The sequence below is a fragment of the Podarcis cretensis genome (genome assembly GCF_951804945.1).
Source record: "Podarcis cretensis genome assembly, chromosome: 1".
Lineage (NCBI taxonomy): Eukaryota > Metazoa > Chordata > Lepidosauria > Squamata > Lacertidae > Podarcis > Podarcis cretensis.
Window position 1 is genome coordinate 25,497,599 of NC_137170.1, and position 23,057 is coordinate 25,520,655.

Genomic DNA, 23,057 nt, shown 5'->3' on the forward strand with positions numbered 1-23,057 from the left:
AAGGTGAATGCAATGCTCTCCACACCCCATTTTTATTCTCTTTCTGGTAACACAAAGCAAGTGAGATACTAAAAACTCCAAGTAAATCACTGCATGTGCAGAATGATTTTTGTGAACGCAACAGAGGTTCTTCCGCCTTTGCAGCTCATGCACCACCAACAAACGTGCTCCAGAGGCTTGGAGAAATTCCTAGAGCAGATTTGGGGGTGCATGGTTTGAAGAGAGGGAGGGGAGGTTCTGTTGCATTTGAGGAACTCATTCCACATGTGCAATATAACTGGATATAACCTCATGAGCAGATGTGGGGCAATGGAAATGGGAAATTCCTCTTTCATTGTATACCTTCATTGTTATGTGGCATCTCTCCCTTTTTCATTTACTCAATGACTCTTCAGATACTGATCTGAGAGATGATGGTGATTTTCTCTCTTTCTCTCTCTCAACAGGGTATGGAAACATTGCCCCAAGCACAGAAGGTGGAAAAATTTTCTGTATTTTGTATGCCATCTTTGGGATTCCACTCTTTGGCTTTCTGCTAGCTGGCATTGGTGACCAGCTTGGGACTATATTTGGAAAGAGCATCGCACGAGTGGAAAAGGTTTTTCGAGTAAGATTGAAATGGCTTTATCTCTTTTTAGTCTTGAACCCTAATGACAGGTCATACACATGGCTAGAAGATTTTGGGTGGTAAGACACAGTGAGAGTTACGTATTAAAAACACGTCTTGCATCATAAATATGCCTTAAATTTTGGGGGAGATGGGTTTTTTATACCTCTCCAAATTCATTCATCTTCATAATCACTGATATATATATCAGAATATGAATGAATTTGGAGTGCTTGTAGACTAGAAGAGAAAATAGATACAGTGGTCATATCAGAACTGGTGGCCCTGTGAAAATATCTGGTTAGATATTTTCTAATATTGAAAAATCCCTTGATATAAAACTTGTATAAAATAGATCCCTGGGTATAAAACCTGTAGAAAGATCCAATACTGGTGTTATATTAATTTCATTTTATTTATTTAACAAATCTGATATACTGCTTGGTTGTTTAAAAAAGAAGAAGCCCACCTTACATGGGGAAAAAAACCTCATGAAAGCAAACAAGTACATGCTTTAATGAGTGACTTACATAACATACATAATGAGCTACCCTTACATTGACCAGGTTTGCACGTAATGCTAAGCCATGGTTTATTCAAATACAGTGTATTGAACTATGGCGTGTTTGATACTTCAAACCCTGTCCAGTGACTTGTATGCTACCAAGAAACCAAGCTCTGAAGACATGGTTTGTTTTTGGCTTATAAGCCTTGGTTTGTTTTAACTATGGCTTGGTGTGTATGTGCAAACTTGTGCTCTTCTTTAATTGTGGGTTGTGTGACTATCCCACCCCAGATGCTCACCAAACTACAAAGATATGAGGATAGAACAATTGGTAGAGAAACAAAACTTTGGAGAAACAAGGCATGATTTGGTTGCCTGTAGAAAAATGCATGGTTCTCATTAACTTGTGGTTTGTTAAACAAACCATAGCTTTGCATCATGTGCAAACTAGGCCATTGACTGTTAAAAATAACCATACACACAACAAAATGTGACGTTCTAACAACTCATCCCCATAATGTCAACTTGGAAATAAACCCCAATGAGTTCAGTGGGACTTACTCCCAGTTAGGCATGTATAGGATTGTGGCCTCGATATTTACAAAACAACATATGACAAAATGTCTGGATGCAGCAAATGATTGTTTCTTAACAGTCACATGAACAAAAAATTGAGAGACAATGTTTGCTTTAATCCTGAGTGGCACCTGGGATCTGGTGCAAGATTATTGCTATGCACCACACGAGTCTCCGAGTAGTGAGAGACTCCAGGGTTCCTGTGCTTACCCAATTTTGGTCAGTGTTGACTGTGGTGTCTTTAAGATACAGTTGCACCTTGGAAGTTGAACGGAATCCGTTTCGGAAGTCCGTTCGACTTCCAACATGTTTGGAAACCAAAGCACAGGTTCTGATTGGCTGCAGGAAGCCCCGTAAGCCCTCTTGGACGTTCAGCTTCCAAAGAGCGTTCACAAACTGGAACACTCACTTCTGGGTTTGCAGTGTTCGGGAGCCAAAATGTCCGAGTACCAAGGCATTCGGGATCCAAGGTACGACTGTATATGGTTTTATTGACACACATATACAACCTCAGCATTAAATGGAGGGACTCGTAGCATCAACACTCCAATGGATCTTGCTTCCCCATTTGGTTTCCAGGGAAGCCCTGAAATCCAGCAGAGAGCAAGACATATATCTGCACGCACGCACGCACACGCGCACACGCGCACACACACACACACACACACACACAGCAAAAACAAAAACAAAAAACCACTCTTGTTCCGTGTAGCAGCTAAGTGAGGGAAGGCCCACCCATTTGTTTCTATGGCACAGGGCAGCTTCTTCGGATAGGCTATATCAAGGCACTTACTGTAAGTAGCCAGACAAAGCCATTGCCTTGACAAAGGAACTGGTTCTGTGAGCTTCCCCTTATACATTCTACCCTCACAGATACAGGATTGCAGGTTTGGAAGGGGACTCATGGTGGAGGGCATCCAAGCTATGTTCCCCCATGCTCATCTCATTATAAAGGATGTTGAACCACTAGGAAACATGGTCTCTCAAGGCTCTTCTTAGGAGTGAGGAGTTAAAACTGCTTTTCTTTGAGTGATTTTTCTTATGCAACCCAAGTTGGACTTTCCGGGTTGAAAGGGTATCTGTGACAAGAGGGTATCAGTGCCATGTTTTGCCAGGATCTACCCCTTCCACTTATCTCTGCTGGACTCCAAGGCAGTCCGCTTTTCAGTCTGCCAGGCTATCACTATAGATAATTTATAAATGCTTTTAAAACCTACAATACTTTGAGATCTGCGGATGAATACACTTCCTCTTTCCTCCTTTTGGCACAGCTCTCAGATCCCATGGGACTGTCTCCAGAACCATATGCAAATTAATATTAATCATATCCTCTATTAGGATATTTTTCTAAGTCTGCAGAAGGAATTTGCCTGCGGATTGGGGTGGTTGGGAGGAAGTGACTCTCCAGATCAGGTACTGGGATGAACTGCAGCATCCCCTGTCTTAAGCTAGAGGACCCGTGAAAAGAGCAAAACTCTAGTTTCTGTGAAGTTAATCTTGACTGGGACTTGAAGAATCTCCCCTACTGAGCTCCAACTAAATCAACCGTGTTTCTGTAAAGCTCTAAGTATGTAGAAATTGCTTTTGTGCTAGCTGTAGCTTATAGTCTTCTCCTTTTGATGTTTCCTGTTTGACCCTAAGGGAAATCAGTGTACTAAAGGATTATTTCTTTCTTTCTTTCTTTCTTTCTAAATAAAAAAAATATTTATTTTTTCAGTTTAAAATTTTACAATCAATTATCCAACAACCAACATAAAAACAAGATTCCAAAGAATCTCCAGAACTTCCCTCCTCCCCTTCGTGCTTCCTTTTGTTAACCATTTCCTCCCACATCTTTTTCATCTCGATTATATCCAAAATTCAACATGAAACTACAAGTGTTATTCCAATCCTACTAATGATTTTAGCTGTTTACAATGGGTTTTAAAGATAAATTACAGGTATGCATTTCCCCCATTCCTTATTAAAATTTTGGTCTTCCTAATCTCTGATTCTTCCGGTCATTTTGGCCATTTCGGCATAGTCCATCAACTTAATCTGCCATTCTTCTCTGGTAAGGACTTTGTCCTCTTTCAATCTCTGGGCCATTAACATTCAGGCAACCTTCCACTCATTCTAGTGGCCTGCACAAAGTCTCTCTCTCGCACTCAAACAACATAAAACTGCATTCCTGCTTGTGTGTCCTCTAACTTGTTCCATCGCTATGCAGTGGAACTGACTTGGACACAAACCTTGCTCTAACTCTGCTGGCTGATGATGTGTGCGTGTGAGAAGGGTTGTTCTTTCTGTGCCGATGGGATGTGCTCCACAACTTGGAACTCTTCCCAAGCAATTTCTTCTGTGAGCAGTTTGGTTGCTCGCTGCAGCAACAGTACTTTTAGCAGTTCTCCTGGAGCATAACTGGGAAAAGGAGAAGGGTAATTTCTCCCACAGGAATAAAACTATAGTTCAGCTTTAGCTGAACTGAATTTGAAAGGGCTAAATTTGGTTACACCACATTTTGCAAACACCTTCGAATGTTCTAATTGCACACAGGCTTCAGAACTGCTGAGATAATAATTTAACCTCTTCAAGGTGATGTCCAGAGGTATTCTGCTCTCGTGCTGCGAACATTTTGATATATGAAGTTTAAATTATGTTTGAGTCTCTCTCGTACCGTTTATGGCAGGCATGGTCAAACTTGGACCTCCAGCTGTTTTGGGACTACAACTCCCATCATCCCTAGCTAACAGGACCAGTGATCAGGGATGATGCGAACTGTAGTCCCAAAACAGCTGGAGGGCCAAGTTTGGCCATGCCTGATTTATGGTAACGTTAAAATGGAATGGAAAATCAAAGGGAGGTGTTTGTATTTTCAGATGAGAATTCTGGCCAACCTGGGCTTTGTATTCTTATTAGAAACTCAACTGAATCAAAAACTGCTTTAAGCCTCAGGGCCTTTGGGGGGGTGGATATAAACCATGACTGCAGGTTAAAATCAAACTGAATCCAATTTCAACAGCATTATGCTGTAGGTATAAATAGCCCTCAAAGCTGTGCTTTGTTTGACTGCCCTGTATGAATGTGTTATTTCCCTCTTAACTTCCTTAGTTTACCAAAATGATCAGTTCAGGTTTCAAAGGATAGATACAAGTTGGAGGCAGAGAGGTAGTTCTGATATTATTATTATTATTATTATTATTATTATTATTATTATTATTATTATTCTGCCATTTACCCTAAGTTCCCAGAGCAGGTTGCAATAATAAAAAAGAACATTAAAATAATTTAGAAACTTAGTTACAAAAAATGTGCACAAACCTTTTGTACAAACAAACATGGACACCCTTCATTCCTTTCCTGTGAGCTACCTACTTAACCATGGTTTCCCGTTTCATCCAAACAGGAATGAATTGCGCTTCTTAAGCTGTGATATCCATGAACTGTTTTCCCATACACAGAACCCCTTTGTTTGAACTACAGTGAAACTATATAATTAACCATGGTTTCTTCTTTCGTCAAAACCAGGAAAACTGTGGTTGCCAGCTTCAGAATAAAACAGATCACTGAATCAATTTCAAACTGTGGATTAATATCCTGGCTTTTTCCATGGCTGGTAACCAGAGCTCCGAGGGCCTTCTGGTGGTTCCCTCCCTGCGAGAAGTGAGGTTACAGGGAACCAAGCAGAGGGCCTTCTCGGTAGTGGCTCCCATCCTGTGGAACGCCCTCCCAGCAGATGTCAAGGAAATAATGAACTATCTGACTTTTAGAAGACATCTGGCGGCAGCCCTGTTTAGGGAAGTTTTTAATATTTGATCTTTTATTGTGCTTTTAATATTCTGTTGGGAGCAGCCCAGAGTGGCTGGGGAAACCCAGCCAGATTGGTGGGGTATAAATAATAAATTACTAGTATTACTATTATTATTATTATTACTATTATAGCTTCGTGTTTTTGATGAAAGAGGAAACTATGGTTAATGAGCTGCTTCATGGCTGAAGTGTAAAAGGGCTCCATGCCTGAGCAAAAGGCTCAGGCATATTGTTATGTACCGAAGTTCTCACCCTGGGCCAGCAGGGGGATACTATAGATAGTTATGCAAATGAAGGATCGAAAGTGACATTCAATGATTGGATAGTTTTAGAAAGTTGCTACAGTTACGTTGTTCTGGAGCTCTATATAAGCAGGCTGACTGAGCTCTTCAGTTCAGTTCTGTTCCAGCTTACAAATAAAGAGCTGCTTTGGAAGAATCACTGTGTCATCTGATATGTTCACCCACAACTTAACACATATGACAGTGTAAGAAGCTGAACACTGTATGTGGATAGAGTTGTTATTTATTTTAGTCATTAGATTGCACTGGGTGGAGTCAGGAATTCCTGTGTCTTGTTCTGTTCCTGTGGGGAGCGGACGATTGAATATGTAAGCTTTGGAAGATGCTCCAAAAGTGCTGCTCACTAGACACAATTACTAGTAAAATACAACTTCATATACTATCACGATTAGTACCACTTGTGCATAGCAATTTCATGCTTATATGAGTGGTGAGACCACCACATCATTTTGGCTGCATTCAGACAACATTCCATTCTGCTTTCCTGGTGATTTCCTTACCTGATATTTTTTAGCAGTGTGAACTGCATTATTCTGTGCAGGCCCCTCTAGAATATTAGCTATGGAGATGTTGCAAACTGTTGTGACTTCAACTCTTAAGAATCTGCTGTCGTTGCTTTTGAAAGGTAGGGTGCTGCTGTTTCAAAGACACGTGGGTTTTGCTTTGCTTTTAAAGTCAGTGTGATATGGGGATTTAGCTGCATGCCTCCCCACTAAATGTGGTGTTTAAACACTCCACTTTAAATCTCACTGCAATGGTTTTATGAGTCCAAACCAATTATTTCCATCACATGGAGCTGGGAAACAAGCAAGTATTGAATGCGCGATTAAGAGTTTACTGCACTGCTTGCGTAATCTGGGCCACTCTGTGCGAAAAGGACAGTTTGATATCGAGGCTACCTCTCAGATCAAGGGTAAAGATTTATTCACATTTTCCAAACACCAGAGCTATATGCTAGCTAAATCACAGCCTAACTGGGCCAATGATCATTATCCCCCTTTCCATTGCTTGCATTTTGCACAAAATCATCATGGTGAGTAGAAACAAAAGAATGCTGAAAAACCAGCACTTTAAAAATGCCTAACATTAGTAAAGGTGAAATGAATAAAGACTTCATTCATTTTTCCAGCACGGTTATTTCTAATCAAGATCAATGCACACATTTCCCTGTTAGCTTTCAGCCCCTGCCCGTCATTTGCTTTCCCTTAAATGAAGCGGCCACCTGGAGATTAAAATGTATATATGTTGGGTCCTGAATGATTTTCACCTGGGCTGGATCAACACATTTAACAGAATCATAAAAGGGAAATCCCAGGGGTGAAAGACGGGACTCCACAGTGCTATCTGGTGTCACTGTGTTATAACACATAGCTGTCAACTTTTCCCTTTTCTTGCAAGGAATCCTATTTGGAATAAGGGAATTTCCCTTAAAAAAGGGAAAACATTGACAGCTATGCATGTAAAGTGCTTTATTTTTTACGAAGGTAGCTAAGCCCCTGAAGTAAATGAAACGGTAGAAAACACAAGACAGATAGTCTTTGAGTTAAACTTAGTTCTTTTCAGTTAGGCCCTTCTCTAAACATTGAACTACAGGGGACTGCCCCCTATTAGCATGCATGTGTGTGTGCAATAATTGAGAATGGTGTGGTTGTTTAGTTGAGTCTATGACTCACCTGCTGTTGTTCGTGCCAGCAACTAAAATGAAAAGCTGCAGTCCATTACCTCAGAAGATTTGTGCACCCCATACGGCGTTGGCATCTCTAGGAGAAAAACAAAAGGGGGCTGAGAGGTTGCTTTTGTAAAGAAGGCAAACCATCAATAATACATATTTGGATTTAGCAACTGCAGTCTTTTGGAAGCATGGTCGATTTTATGGGATTGCAGTTGCTTCATATTTTAGTGCTTATACTGCATTATGTGTTTCTTTGGATGAGCAGAAACCAGAGTTGGACGCAGCAGGGGGTAAAATAAATCATGAGCACTTCTATAACTGTCAGCAATAAGATCCCTGTCAAACTAAGGCTCCCTCTTGCATGCTTTGGTATTCATGTTTTTAGCAGGTTAGGTGCACTGTGCAGATAGTGACTACCTCCAAAATGAGGGTCTGCTTTGGAGGGGAGCTTGGAAGAAGGGTAGGCAGAAGGTAGATTGGGATCTACTGGTAGATTTCCAGATGATTTGCAATAGATCAGCCTGGGTTTCCAACTACCAAGGTTTCAAAAACAGCAAAACTCGGGGGTGGCTTTGGAGATATCCTGCTTTGGCTTGGAAGAGCCCCAGATCTGTCCAAAGATCTTGATTTGGGATTTGTCTGAATTCAAGGCACAGGGTACCACAGTGGGTACAAAAAGCTGCCCACTGCAGTCTCCTTTCATGACAAAGGGGTTTGTGGAATGATTGCATTTGCCCCCATTGCCTCCCCTATGTGTTAATATTTTAAAGGAAAGTCTGAAGAGAACTAGAGATACAGATATATCGCATGTTGTGGATTTGATGGGCTTTTTTTTAATTGGGTTATGTTTCCCTTGTTCATTTGATTTCTTCCAAGATAGACACGGAGCAGACATATAACCAGGAAAATTACAGGAGGGAATAATAACTTGCTGTCTTAGAAGCAAAATTGTGTTGCTGAGACCTGTGGGATTATTATTCCGCCCCCTTCCAAGCTGCTACCTGGCGATTGACTGCAACATTCAGGTGACCTTTTCAGAGCTGAGGAAATGCAGTTTCAGCTTCTTCAGTCCAGAGCAATGGAGATGCTCGTTGGCAGGTGGGATTGGTAACTGCCAATTTTGCAGCTGGCATTTCCATAGGGAATGAGGTAGAGAGAGTTTTCTGAAACCCTATTTCCTTTCTAGGTGATCTAATCTGAAATGAGATCACAGCTCTGCATAAAAGCACATTCCTGGTTTGAAAAAAACCAGTTGGGGCGGTATGTTTTTGTTTTGAATTTCATTTGTAACCTACCTTTCTTTTGTGGAACTCAAGGCAGTTCGTGGAGTTACCATCCAGGCATTGACTGGACCCAGACCTGCTTAGATTCAGCACGATGGTGGCCTCATGTGCCTTCAGAATATGTGGTAAATCACTGCCAAATGGGCTCAATATAACTGAATGTTCTTCCATCCCCGCTCTTGCCTGGAACTCTACCTCACATTCTAGTTGTCTATGTGTAGAATATTTCTCTTATTTCTGGACAACTGCATCTCGCGATCCATCACCATGGAGACAAGTGGTACAGCCAAGGCACTATTTCATCACCTCAGTGGGAACTAGGCCATGAGCCAGCCAATGTGAGGCACTTCGATATCTCCTTGATTTCAATGAGAAAATGGACAATATGTGTTAAATCTCTCCCATTAAGGTAGCTATACTGTAATCTTTCTTTCTTCCCACTCCTTTATACCTCACCATGGCACCGGCATACGTGTGGAGGAAAACCTTCAACATGTATCAGAGTTCCCAAAAGTAGACCAGAGGCAATTGTATTTCATCCAGCAGAGCTTTACTTGTGCTGAAGGCAAATGAGCTTAATGGTCACAAATCCAAATACATTCATGATTGGCACAGTCCATAAAAAATCCAGTTGCAACACTTACAAAAACTTGTAACAAGACTAAAACTTAACGCTAAGCATACTATGTATAGAACACCATACCAGAAGGAAGAGATATAAAGAGAAAGTAAGGCCCAGGCTCCTTCTGGTCTATATTTATAGTCAGCATGACCTTAATTGGAAGAGATAAGAGAACTAGTTCAAACCAGCTTCCCAGAAGGTATAACCCAAACAATCATGAAGCTTCTGCCTGCTTCTCTCACTCAGAGAACCTCCTAGTAGCTTCTAGAATCCTCTTGTATTAATCAGAATACGAAAGATCTCTACACATCAGCCAATACTTTATGCACTAAGAAATGCAGACTGACATAGCAGTAGTGGAATTCCTTGCATGGGCTTCCGCTAGCAGGACCAGTTAGGAGTATCTGGGCCTGTGTTGCATTTGTACATTCGGCATTAAATTGCAATGCCATAAAATTTACCGGTACTTGATTTTTATTGCCTTATCTTTCTGCAGACTGCTTTGAAGTGCTCCCAGGCAAATGATTCATTTTCTCTTGGTTTCAGGAAGCAGTGCATTAACAATCGCAAATAAAGTTTTGATTCTATTTCATTTTCTTTTGCAGAAGAAACAAGTGAGTCAGACCAAGATCCGGGTGATTTCAACCATCCTCTTCATCCTGGCCGGTTGCATCGTCTTCGTCACTATTCCTGCAGTCTGTTTCAAATATATTGAAGACTGGTCAGTTCTGGACTCCTTTTACTTTGTGGTTGTCACTCTGACCACAGTTGGCTTTGGTGATTTTGTGGCAGGTGAGGCATGTAATTTGGCCTGGTGGTACATTCTGGGGGAAAGAAGTTCTACTCTGCCACTGGTGTTTGGAAATAGACAGTACTTTGCAGAATTTGTTTTGATTCCTTCCCCTTAAATTTAACTATAATGCAATCCAGTTGAGGGTAATCAGGTTGGAGGGCAGACACTGGATCAGGCAAAGAGTCTGATCAACAAGAGTCAAGGGCCAGAGGGAAGTGATATGATCATGGATGGGCTAGTGGACAGATCCCAAGGCTGAGCAAAAAAGGCTCAACAACTTTTGTGTCTGGATTTTCACTTTTTGAAACATGACAATCCTAGCCTTCATTGGCTCCTCAGGTTACCAGTAACCTTTCTGGCCATTATAATGGTGGTTTTCAGAACAGAAAACACCAGGACAAACTCCTTCAGCCCACAAGCTGCCTATTTGGCACGAGGACTACAATGCCTGGACCCTTCAGTCTGAGCCCCAGATGCAAATCTCCCAAGCACCTAACAGTAGCTCTGTTTCCTGATTCAGTAGTTAGGGCTGCACAAACAGAACCCGTTTCAAAAGAAAAGTCTAAACTTAAATCCCACCAGGAGGAGAGGGAGAGGGAATAGATTAAGTCTCCCCATTTTTGGTAGGATTTTAGCATTTTAAAAGGATGGTGTATGTATAGCCCAACCCATCCATGCATCTTCAGTTTGACTGGAACCTGGAGGGGAAAGGGAATTGTTTCTTTGTTTGTTTGTTTTGTCTTGGGGTAGAGAAAAGAGGTGCAGTGGTTAGTAGGGGAAGAAAGGAAATTATCTGGAAAAGGGAACTTTTCAGAATGCAGATGTCCTGCTGAAGAAATGAGTGAACAGCTGCAAGTCATTTGACAAAATAGTGGTGTGTGCGGTATCCCCTGCTGGGAATCAGCAGCGTCCAAACCATGCATAAAAGTGAATGCAGTTTTTCTATTTCACACATATTTCTTCCTAATAAAAACAGCCTTCCTGAGGACAACATCAATGTTTTAGAAACACTTAAATTCAAAAGTGGAAGTAAGATCAGAAGTATAAATGATAGCTGTCCAAAAAGCTGTTTTACAGTCTTTGATAAAAGGGATACACACACACACATATCAAAGCACATGGACAACAGCTTCTTAAGCGCTAGCTTGCAGAATTATGTTCTCTATCTTTAATAGAATTCTTGGCGCTGGATCCATCTCATTATAGAAACCTGACATTGGAAGTGAAAGACTAATGAGGTGTGTAGTGCAGATGTTATGTACTTGCTGGGATGAGAACACTACAATTCGGAGCCATAAATATCTGTTCCTGTCAATTACCAAAAAGCAAATGTACCATTTTGGACTGGAGGTCAAAGAGAAGAGGAAGTGTCCCCCCCACCCCCCCATTGCCGTGATGAAGAGAAGATGCTTTGACTCCATGTTTTTCTGTAGAATCTCTTAGCATAACGTGCTTCATATCAGTTGGCAGGAGGAGGCAACAGTAGGGGGTGGTCTTACCTTCGTGCCTTAATTGTGGGTTTCTTGCAGGCATCTGGCTGGTCATTACTTGATTCCAAATGAGGGACAAGGTGGCATTTGATCTCATCCAGACAAGCTCTTCTTATAATATTACTATCTTTGGTTGCAATCCACCAGTCATTGCTGCCACAAATTCCATTCATTTCAGTGTTCTTTCTCAAGAAGGCCATGAATGAAGGATATACAGCGCGGAATCATTGTGAAATGGCTCTTTTTATCTCTTCTTCTTCCAGCATTGCTGGTTTCAGTTGTATCAATATTATCAGTGTTTAACAAGTGCTTTGAAATGAAGATGAAGCCCTGTGTTAAAACGAAAAGATGTAGGCAATTGATCATTTTGCTTTCTATGAAATGCACTAAATTCTGGGTAGATAAGGCTGCAATCCTATATTCCAGGGGTTGGCAACATGGTGACCATGGGGACAGTGATGCCCTGTAGGTCTGCTCCAGTATCCACAGATCCTCTGGGCCCACACCCCTTGCTGCTCCCTTGGTGATGAGGTGATAAAATTGGTTGGCTTTCTCATATCCGAAAAGCACATAGAGTTGTATTCAACCAAGCCCCACTCACAGGAGTAGACCAATTAAAATGAATGAACCTAAGTTAGCCATGCTCATTTACTTCACTGGGCCTGCTCTGAGTACAGCTAGTGTTGAATACCACATACCACACCCATAGAACTAAGTGAGGATCATACTTTGTCCACTTCCTCATTCAACGCTATTTACTCAGATCCCTCAGAGAAGTGAAATGTGTGTGCATGCAGTCTCTCTCTCTCTCTCTCTCTCTCTCTCTCTCTCTCTGGGGTGGGGAGCTGATTGAGGGAGAGGTGTTATTGGCCCCTGGAATGTTTACCCCCAAAACTTGAATAGAGCTGAGTTTATCCATGTTTCCCTATATTATCAGTGTAGCCAGTCCCGATGGTTTCTTCTGAGATTTATGAATGGAATAGAATGCGGAATTTGTAAGGATGGAGCCGGTAGTGAATCTTAGGCCACTGGGCAGATCCAGATCATCCAGTAACAATCCAATAACATGTTGAATGCTATCAGCTAGGAGATTTCTTCCTGTTGGCAGCTTTTTTTAGGAGACTAACTCTTGAGAAGAATTGCTGTGTGACAAGTTCCTTCAATGCACCACTGTGTGCTAATAGCAATTGCCATCCAATAACACGTCAGTTGCCTGGACCTTCCCATTGCTCTGTACTGACAGCCTGTCAGGCTATCTTCCCTTTGATCTTGAAAGAGCTGCTTGTAAAATATAAATGACACATTACCACAGAGAGACAGATTAGTGGACGTTGGTTGATTTACACTAAAATGGCTCTCTCTGTGCTTATTACCGTATTTGTCGCTTTATAGGACGCACCAGACCATAGGATGCACCTTGTTTTAGAGGGGTAGAACAAGAAAAAAAACCTCCCCCTATCTGCTCAGCGCCCCTTCAGCGAAGTGGCAGGAGAAAAGGAGCCCCTTCCATTTCTCCTCCCGCTTGGCTGAAGGGGTGCTGCGCAGCTCTCCCTCTCTGCTGAAGCCAGGAGAGTCTTGCTCTCCTGGCTTCAGTAAAAGGAACCTGAAGCCTGCAGAGCGCAGTGGGAACTTGCGCTGTGCTCCAAAGGCTTCAGCGAAAGCAACACGAAGCCTCCGGAGCGTGGAGGGAACGCTCCCTCCGCGCTTCGGAGGCTTCGCTTTGCTATCGCTGAAGCCAAGGAGCCTGCATTCGCTCTATAGAATGCACACACATTGTGAGGAGAACCTGAGCTTACAGGGTTAAACACCTGTAAAGTGTTTAACCCTGTAAGCTCAGGTTCTCCTCACACCCCCTCTCCCCTCTGCCTGCTCCCCTTAATTTTTGGAGGGGATAAAGTGCGTCCTATAGAGCAAAAAATACGGTCATTTGTGTGTGTTTGGAACTGCAACTGTTGATAGACTGAGATGGCACCAGTTGATGGACAAAGAAAATAGCGCAGGATGAAGCGCCACCACTGCCACACTCCCTCCTTAACTCTGTGCTTAGATGGCCGTTATCTGGCTTTATGGCAAATTCCCACTGGGGCACATGTGATCAGAATAACCTCGCCGCCGCGTAGCAATGAAGAGCACAACCGCTTGCCCTTTGTTATACTGGGAAAGGCATAAAGCGATGGCAGCACGTATAGTGTACGTTGAGAGAAAACAATATTTGGATCCCTGCCAGCAATTGTATGCTTTGGTTTTTATATGAGTCTTCAATCATTGCAAGCCCGCTCCTAGACAGGCTGGGCAGAATGCACTTTAAGGCTTCATTGAAATGGATCAGATTGCTAACAGCCTGCAAGAGTGGAAATGCTCAGGGGGAGTGAGAGAGAGGTATGGACTGAACCATATTACAGGGGAGGGGGACGCATCTACATACATAAATGTTATTGGGCAGTGGTGCTGCCAGGGCAGAAGCCAAGGGCCTTGAATGAACAGGAGGGCCCCAGGAAATTGCTTCGTTTTGAAGTAAGGTAATACAAATATATTGTATACTGTATATTGTGGTGTGAAGACTGAGCTCCATAGGGCTATTTAAGTCCAGGCTTAGGAACGTAGGAATCTGCCTTATACTGAGTCAGATCATTGGCTCATTGAGCTCTACACTGTCTACACTGACTGGCAGTAGCTCTCCAGGGTTTCAGGTAGGAGTCTGAAGAATCTCACTCAGATCTACCTGGAAATGCCAGGGATAGAATTGGGGACCTTCTGCATGCAGAGAGGATGCTCTACCATTGAGCTGTGGTCCCAAGTGGGCCTTTGCCAATCTGTCAATATTTAGCTACATGGAAAAGGGGGAAATTTAGGGTGCAATCTAATAAACAGTCACTATAATGTTAGTTGGGCTTCTGAAGAGGCATGGTAAGTTGCACTTCAGCACTGCAAGTTGATTATGTTTGAAATCTGCCTTGGAATACAGCAAAAACATTTCAAACTCTAAACTTGGATTCAACATTTGCATTCCTGAACTTTAAACTTTGAAGGAGAAAAACCCCCATGCATAATGACCTGGCATATAGTTTGAAACAGAGCTTGCTCTAATATGATTGTTAATTGTTTTAAAAAGTTATGAACAAGAAAAGAGGAAATAAACAAATGAAAGTTCCAATTTTAGTTACGGATTTGCAACAATTTAATTTGATATTCCAATCCCTTCAGAGTGCTGGCTGCTGGGACAGAAGTTATTACAGCCTGATTTTAAAGGACAGATTCGTGCTGCTGTTTTAAAGCCATTGGCATGGAGGAAATGGTTTCAGGAAATGAGTGATCCAGTTTCAGTAACACTTGTTGTTGTTGTTGTTTAGTCGTTTAGTCGTGTCCGACTCTTCGTGACCCCATGGACCAGAGAACGCCAGGCACTCCTGTCCTCCACTGCCCCCCGCAGCTTGGTCAGACTCATGCTGGTAACACTATTGACTCAAAAAAGGAGCCACTAGCATACCAATTGAAGGCTTCATTCCTAAAGCAAAGGTTTTAGAACTGAACTGGGTGTATTTCTGAATAAGACTACTTTGCATATTATTATTGTAAGTCTGCCATCCTGCATCAGGTATAGTTAAGAACTCATTGAACCTTCACAGGACAATGTAAATTTATCAAACAGCAATTTTCACACTGTGACAAGCTATCACTTTGTAAATAGTCATTTGCAATGCTTATACTGTAGAATATTAGTTAGAAGGAACCCAAAGGGCATCTACTCCAACCCCCTGCAATGCAGGAATCTCATTGCAAAAAGTATATAAAAAGTGGGCTGATAACTTAACAGTGACAAAACATGGTTTCACCCTTTGATATTTCTGTATTTAAATTCCTGGGTGAAACCAAACACTTTGCTTTTGTCTGTTTTTTCCCCCCACCTCAGGAGGAAATGCCGAAATTCCTTACCGGGAGTGGTATAAGCCCTTAGTATGGTTCTGGATCCTCGTGGGCCTTGCGTACTTTGCTGCTGTCCTCAGTATGATTGGAGATTGGTTGCGAGTTATTTCGAAGAAGACTAAAGAGGAGGTAACTACAGACAAATGATTGACCCTGGTGGGTTTTCCTTTGCCAGTTAAGTGCTGGCTTTAATTTGCCCTTATTAGTTCATTAAGTCTGTTTTAGAAGACTTGTACCCCACCTTCCACTGTTAAAAAAAAGTGTTCAATGGTTTGTATAAAATATTAAACAAAACATTTTTTTTGTTTTTACCCTTATCACGGAGAAGAAAAGGCTGAAGTGTAAGTCCTACCCAAATCTGGAGTGGAGTCCCTAAGATGGTTGGATAGCATCTTGTTTTCAATTTTCCATTTTTATTGGAAATTTTATTTACAACATAACATAAACCCCCCACTCCCCAATACAGAAATCCACCCTCATTAAACATAAACATAACATACAATAAGCATAACATACAACAATACAAAGAACCAAGTAAAAGACTTCCTTGTGGTATTTAAGTTATAATTAGAAAAATCTTAATAATTATTCATAAAGAAAACAGCTTATAAGAAGTAAATAAGGAGGTCAGATACAGGATAAAGGGGGGGGGGAGGTTGGATGGCATCTTGTATGCCTCCTTCTGGGAACTCCTGCAGCCAGGCTGGTGCCAAACATATCACTCTGCTTCCCTTTGGCCTGCATTAGCAAGACTGAGAGGAAGGTCTTCTTGTTTGGGGCATCCCAGGACCTCCATCCACTCTACTGAGGCTCATGCTCCTGGAAGGTCACTTTGGTGCTGCAAACGCAGCGGTTTGAGTTCACCTCTGGAGGCACACTCCATTGCCTCTCGAGACAGATGGATGCTATCACCATCTTATCACCATCACAATTTTATTTGTATGCTGCCTTTCCACAAAAGGAATCAGGCTCAAAGTGGCTTACATCAAAGAAAATGGGAAGGCATCTCAAAATCTACCATCGTTAGAACCATTTCATAATAACATAATAAAAAACCGGCATAATGGCAAATATAACCACATACACAAAACCATAGCTGTCAAGTGTCCCTGTGTTGCTTGGCTGTGTTGCTCACCCAATAAGAAGTCTAAGAATGACTGGGGGGTGGAGCTTGCATGCCTTGTGTGTGGCTAGTTAATGCAAGCTGAGGGGTTTTTTGAATGCTGGACGCCATTTTGTTGCACGTGCTGCTGCAAACTTTGCAGTGCAAAGCCAGGCCGGGGAGCCATTTTAAGTTGAGGCTGCATAGGCCTTGTGGTGCATGTGATTCAGATTCTATTCAGTTGAACCTCTGGTTACAAAGTTGGTTGGACAGTGTTCTCAAAGCTACCCAGCATGAGTTTGACCAGACTGCAGGAGGACAGGAAGACTGGAGTGCCTGGAACAGGTGAGGGTGCAGGCCCCTTATTTTGGCTGCTGGTCCCTTATTTTCAAGGCTGCTGGTTCCTTATTTTCAAATCTGTAAGTTGACAGCTATGCACAAAACCCACCACAATTTCAGTGCTATAAATATAGCAAGATTGCATTAGCGGCAGTACACCTGGCAATAGCAAAAATAACAAGGGAGCTTGACAGTTTCAGCTTGGTCAAAGAAACACCTCTTCCCCTTGTGAAGAATCTCAGTTTGTTATTTAAGCTTGGCGTTGTATGTCAAAATGGTGTATTTTGTATGAAGCTGAATGTCACAGCTTTGCCACAACTGGTCTCAAAGGGAGCTCTTATGCCTTGAATAGCTTGTGTGAAAGAAGACATTTGGCCAGCATCGCCTCCCGTGTGTCTTTACATGGCATGAATGCAATATAGTAGGAAGTAGACAAGAGCCATTTGGAAACCAAGTGAATAATTCTAACTAGCGTCACTTCCCCTCCTTGCACCACTTGATATATACTTGCAGGAGTTTCTAAGTACCAAACAGCAACAACAACCCACCCTTAAAAAAACCATACTATGATTTTTTTCAGCTCTTTGTTCTTGACTTTTTTCACAGGTTGGTGAAATAAAAGCCCACGCAGCTGAATGGAAAGCCAACGTGACTGCGGAGTTCAGGGAAACGCGGCGGCGTCTGAGCGTGGAAATCCACGACAAGCTCCAGAGAGCAGCGACGATTCGGAGCATGGAGCGCAGGCGGCTGGGGCTGGACCAGAGAGCCCACTCGCTGGATATGCTCTCTCCAGAGAAACGCTGCGTATTTGCTGCCTTGGACAGTGGCCACTTCAAGGCTTCATCTCAGGAAAGCATCAACAACAGGCCTAACAACCTGCGCCTTAAAGGGACGGAACAGTTGAGCAAGCATGGGCAGGGGGCCTCCGAGGACAATATCATCAACAAGTTCGGCTCTTCCTCCAAGCTGACCAAGAGGAAAAACAAAGACCTGAAGAAGAGCATCCCGGAAGACGTGCGCAAAATCTACGAGACCTTCCGGAACTACTCCTTGGATGAGGAGAAGAAGGAGGAAGATTCCGAGAAAGGGTGTCACTCGGAACATTCCAGCACTGCCGTTCTCACCGACTGCATTGAACAGCACATGGGCCTCGAGAATGGGATGATCCCCAGCGAAACCAAAGAAAGGGAACACGAAAACAAAGCATTACTTGAAGACAGGAATTAAATGTGAAAACCAACAAAAACAATGACCCTTGACTCTCACGAACCAATGTTAGTCTTTTATATACGTACAAGATATATATACAGATGGATATATGTATCAAGAAGACATGTGCCTTATACAGACTCCTAATTCAGTCTGGTTCCATAACATCCTGGGATATTTCACTGTGCCATAACAACCGAAGTTTGCTCTGCCAAAAGAAATCACACTGGAAAATGGCGTCTGCAGCTGGAATATTGACAATGACAGCCTACGTGTGCTTGCCATGGAGGAACATCCAAACACCAGGGTAATACAGCTGGAAAGGCAAATAACACAGCGGGAATGTTTGGGAGCAAAGACAGACCTCTTAGAAGAGCATTTTGGGAAGTGAGGAAAGAAGGCTTCTACTTTTTCAATGGATGACAAGTTCCTAGCTTCTGTCACTGCTGAATCCTTTTTTTTTAATGGAAAGGCAAAATAACTTTAAAATAAGGCAGTGTTTATGATTTGGCATAGGATCCAAATATGATTGTTCTCCCATTTTGTATTTCAAATATATATATATATACACACACATTCAAAAATGGATGAATTAGCTTCAGTAATCCAAAAATAAATAAATAAATAAATAAATGCCCATGCACAAGGAAGTTGCCTGGACACTGATGAAGATAACAGCAGGATATTTCCCCCCCAGAAAAAAAGAAAAGAAAACACACAAAAACAGCACATAACAAATGGAAATTTTAAAAGGGGAAAATTGGGGTGTGGGTGGGTATGGGTGTTTTCCCCTGCCGTTGGAAGAAATTCCTGTGATAAACTGATAATCATACATTGGAGATTATCTCATTACCTTCAAAATTTCAGCATCTGCATTGCTTAAGCGAGGAATAACCTTGCGCTTGGTTCAGTTAAACAGTGAGCCCCTTGTTTTAAAATGTTCGCATCCACACTTTGTATTACTGATGGAGCTCCAGTTGAAATACAATGAAGACGGAGAGCGAAGCCTTTGCATGATGTCAAACATTTTGCTATTCTCTGTAGCAGAAGTTGAATTTTTTAAAACAGTAGGCATATACAATGTAAAGTCATGGGACAGGGCAACTTTCAAAGCTCAGGGCTCTGTGTCCCTATTGGTCGTTAGGGTTTAGGTATGAGAGACAGACAACTTCCCAAAATTCCACGTGGATGATGAAGGCAATGATAAAAAACATGATCAAAATTTTTAAGTGCTTATAGCTTTAAGTGCCATTAATAACATCATATTGTGCAACTGTTAAATCACATGCTTTGTCAACTATCTTCCTGTAAGTCTTACTTTTCTTTCTCATTCATTTTGGTTTCTCTTCCTCCCTTCCTCAGAACCTAAGCAAAACCTCTTTTGGTTTCAAAGCCAACAACAAACAACAAGATAATTATTACTACACATTTTATACCCATTGCCATGTCTTTGATGATTGCATATGGAGAGCACAAATAGCTTCAAACCTAAAAACAAAGGAAGAGGATGTGAGAAAATTAATTAATGCGATCTTGGGTGTGTTTGCTTGCGTAAGAAATGGAGTGAGGGGAAAGGTGTTGAAAGGAAAGGTGGGTTGGAATACATGTGCAAACTTGCATATCATCTATGTATTTTTCATAGCCTTCAAAGACTGTCACCAACAGCTGTGGTTCTTCAAATTCCACCAAACCTAGTGCAACACACTACACTTCCCTTCTTCCATACAATCCACCCAAACTTAGTTTATGAAAATAATATAACCAGGAATAGTTTCTGTAATCATGCCTTGACATTCTAGGGAAAACATGGGATGGGCCCCATCTACAATATGGTTACCAGATGTCCCCGTTTTCCAGGGACAGTCCCCAGATTTACAAATTTGTCCCCGGACAAAATCCATCCCCGGAATGTCTCCCGATTTATATTTTAAGTGTTGTAGATTTGTTAGTAGGGAAAGAATGTTGTGTGATTGGTTCAACGGCACAAGATATATCATATGGGGACTTCCGGTGAGGCAAAATGGCGGGCACCACGGCAGCGAGCAGCTCCTGAAGTCAGCCTGAGCCAACTGTGCTACCAGGCTGGCTCTGGGCTTCTGAGCCTGCCGCTGCCGCCGCCACTGCCAAGGGAAACTGGGGATGCCTGGTGTGTCAACTGGAGGAACTGTTGACACCTCCCCTCCGTGACCCAAATCGAGCCGGGAGCAAGAGCACCCGGCCGACTGCCCAGCGGCACTCCAGGGCCAGGAAAACCCTGGAGCTGATGCAGCGAGAAGGAGGAGAGGAGAAGGAAGAGAGAGAAAGAGGAAGGAGAAAAAAAGAGAAGCCCTGACCTTGCCCCGCCACTGCCACCATCACTGAAAGGAGAGGTAGGGGAGCACCAGGAGGGCAAGGACACGTGACTGAGCCCAGGCTCAGCCCGAACCTACTCCATGGTGGCTAGCACTCCAAGAGAGCAGGCAGGGGCCCAGAGGAAGGCTGTGCGACAGAGTAGACCACAAAAGAGATTACTTCTTAATTCAACAACAACAACAACAACTTTTTTCCTCTTTCCCCCCCAAAAAAGTGTCCCCAGATTCTTTGAAAAAAATCTGGTAACCTTAATCTACAATGCACTGGGCTTTTGAACACGCACCCCTCACCAATGAAGAGTTTTCTCCGGGAATTTGCTCCTGTAGCAAATGTGGGGAGGTGGTGGTCATTGAGACACTTGGGGAGCTTTGTACACCCACAATACCAAACCTGACTCCCCCTGTGAGATTTTTTTTTAAGAGACACATTGAATGTTGTGTAGCTTGATCATAAGGATGTGATTAAAGTGCATAATGAAAGGAGGTGCTGGGGAATTGGGACCAGATGCAAAACCTGGGGTGGGAGTGTCCAGAACGAGAGGAGAGGCTGCGAGAAACTTACCTGTGGCTGACATTTTTCTCAAAGGCTGCCCTGGAGTCAGCTGGTCTAGGAGGCTATTGAAGCAGTGTCAAAGATCAATGCTGGATAAATTCATAGATTAAAAGCCTTGCGTGACCTTTATCATGAAAGATGTTGCTTCAGAAACCGAAAAAAGGCTAGAAAAACAACTCTTCCCACCCTTGCAGTCTATGGATTTGTTGAACCAAGACAGCCCTGAAAGCTTGCTCAGTCAGTTGCCCTTCACTTTACGATCAGATACTGGGAATTACATTCTCTTAAGACATGCAGTTTCTGTGATAACCTTGAGAGGGAAATAGTGGCTAGACTTAAGAGCTCTAATCGCACAGATCTGATGTTTTAAAGACCTGGTCCTTCAAACTTTCATTCTTTGAACATCAGATATGCAAAAAAAAAAAAAAAAAAAAAAAAGATTAACAAAAACACCCTCTTTAAAATGCCAGCTGTTAAATGTTACTTCGCTACCAGCTTTCTCTTACAAGGAGAGTGTGCACTGGGGGATGCTAGTGCTGCTAGGTGAGAATTAATTAAATATCAAAGGGCTTTAGTGAGCCCAAAATGTCCATCATCAATGATGCCCCAAGTGTCTGCTGCTCTGGCCTTGCCATCTTTCAGCCAGCCTCTGCTGAGAGGCAGGTATTTCTTCTTTGCATTGAATATAATTGGAGAATCAATTCATTCCAGGAGCAGAGGGACAACAAAATGGCCTACTCCCTCAGGAACCTGCCACTTCTTTCTGAGTGGGGAATGCCCAGCCATTGCCTATTTACATGCATTAACTAGTGGATAAGAATGCAAATTGAAATTGCCCACTGACTCTGTTTATTGATTGATTGCATTTCCACTAGTGCTGCTAATATAACTTTTGCCTCAGTTCTTTTTGTGTGTGGTGGCGGCAAATTTATTGACAGCATGACAAAATTAGGGTGTTCCTTATGGTGGCTGTGAGTTGGTGACCATTTTTTTTAAATAAAAAAATATCTTCAAAGACAGGGAGTGACACTGCATAATTATGTAGCGTCACTCCTGAGGGATTTGGGGAGAAAATGTGGCTGCTACTAAAGGAGTGCCAGAGGCAGGCGATGCGTTTCCAACTCACCCTGAATTTTGGGCCTCCTGAAAATGGACCAAAATGCTCTCTTGTATCAGTTCTCAAAAACTGGACAATTTCAGATCAGCCCTATACGTCTGCTTAGCTGCATGAGCTTTCAGACCCTATTCCTCCTGGTGCAGGGCCTGACATGAAAAGTAAAAACAAACCCAGGGCTGTCTGAAATATAAACAGCTGTTGAACTCAGTATTGGTATTGTGAAGCCTGATTCTACAACACACTTAGTCATCCTACCTTTCTAAATTCAAATGGCAAGTGAAGTCCCTAGGATTTCAGCCTTTTAGACCTGCTTAGGTTAAACTACACTGAAAGCAGCATTTGTCAAGGCAGGTGAGCAAGCTGACTTCTCTTCATGACAGTTTTCAAGTTACAGTTGGCCCCTTTCTACAATAATGGGAGCAATCAACTTGAGAATCTGGAAGATGCGCCTTAGAACTTCTCTGAGACCCATCAGTGAAGCTGCTGGTGCAGATTGATGTCTTACATGAATAATGGGAGTGGCTGAAAGTAACATCTAACTAAAGGGACTATCTGTGGTTTTTTTATTGAGGTAGTTTACTGTTTCAACTGCAGGGGAACAATGGATGATGATGAGATCGGATGCATACACCTCTGTAAATTAGCAATTGGCTCAGACCCTGGGGGATTAAGAGCAGCCCTCTCTGTGTGGTTTCAATGAGCTACATTGTGTGTTTGTGTGTGTGTGTGTGTGTGTGTGTGTGTGTGTGTGTAGTTCACAGGCATCCTTCCTAAAATAGCTGAGCCGTTTATGTTTATGAGCTGTCCTATAGCAATACCAAAT

At 42.5% G+C, this 23,057-nt stretch overlaps 1 protein-coding gene across 2 annotated transcripts in view; it reads left to right on the forward strand.

Annotated features, from left to right (window-relative positions):
- KCNK10 (potassium two pore domain channel subfamily K member 10) overlaps positions 1 to 20,085 on the forward strand; it is a 75,872-nt gene extending 55,787 nt beyond the window's left edge. For both annotated transcript variants that reach the window (XM_079988917.1, XM_079988916.1), the window contains 4 exons: positions 447 to 607; positions 9,962 to 10,148; positions 15,550 to 15,692; positions 17,611 to 20,085. In XM_079988917.1, the coding sequence (XP_079845043.1) occupies positions 447 to 607; positions 9,962 to 10,148; positions 15,550 to 15,692; positions 17,611 to 18,231 (1,112 nt within the window). In that variant the 3' untranslated portion in view covers positions 18,232 to 20,085. The remainder of the gene's footprint in view (positions 1 to 446; positions 608 to 9,961; positions 10,149 to 15,549; positions 15,693 to 17,610) is intronic.
- The last annotated feature ends 2,972 nt before the right edge of the window (positions 20,086 to 23,057 follow it).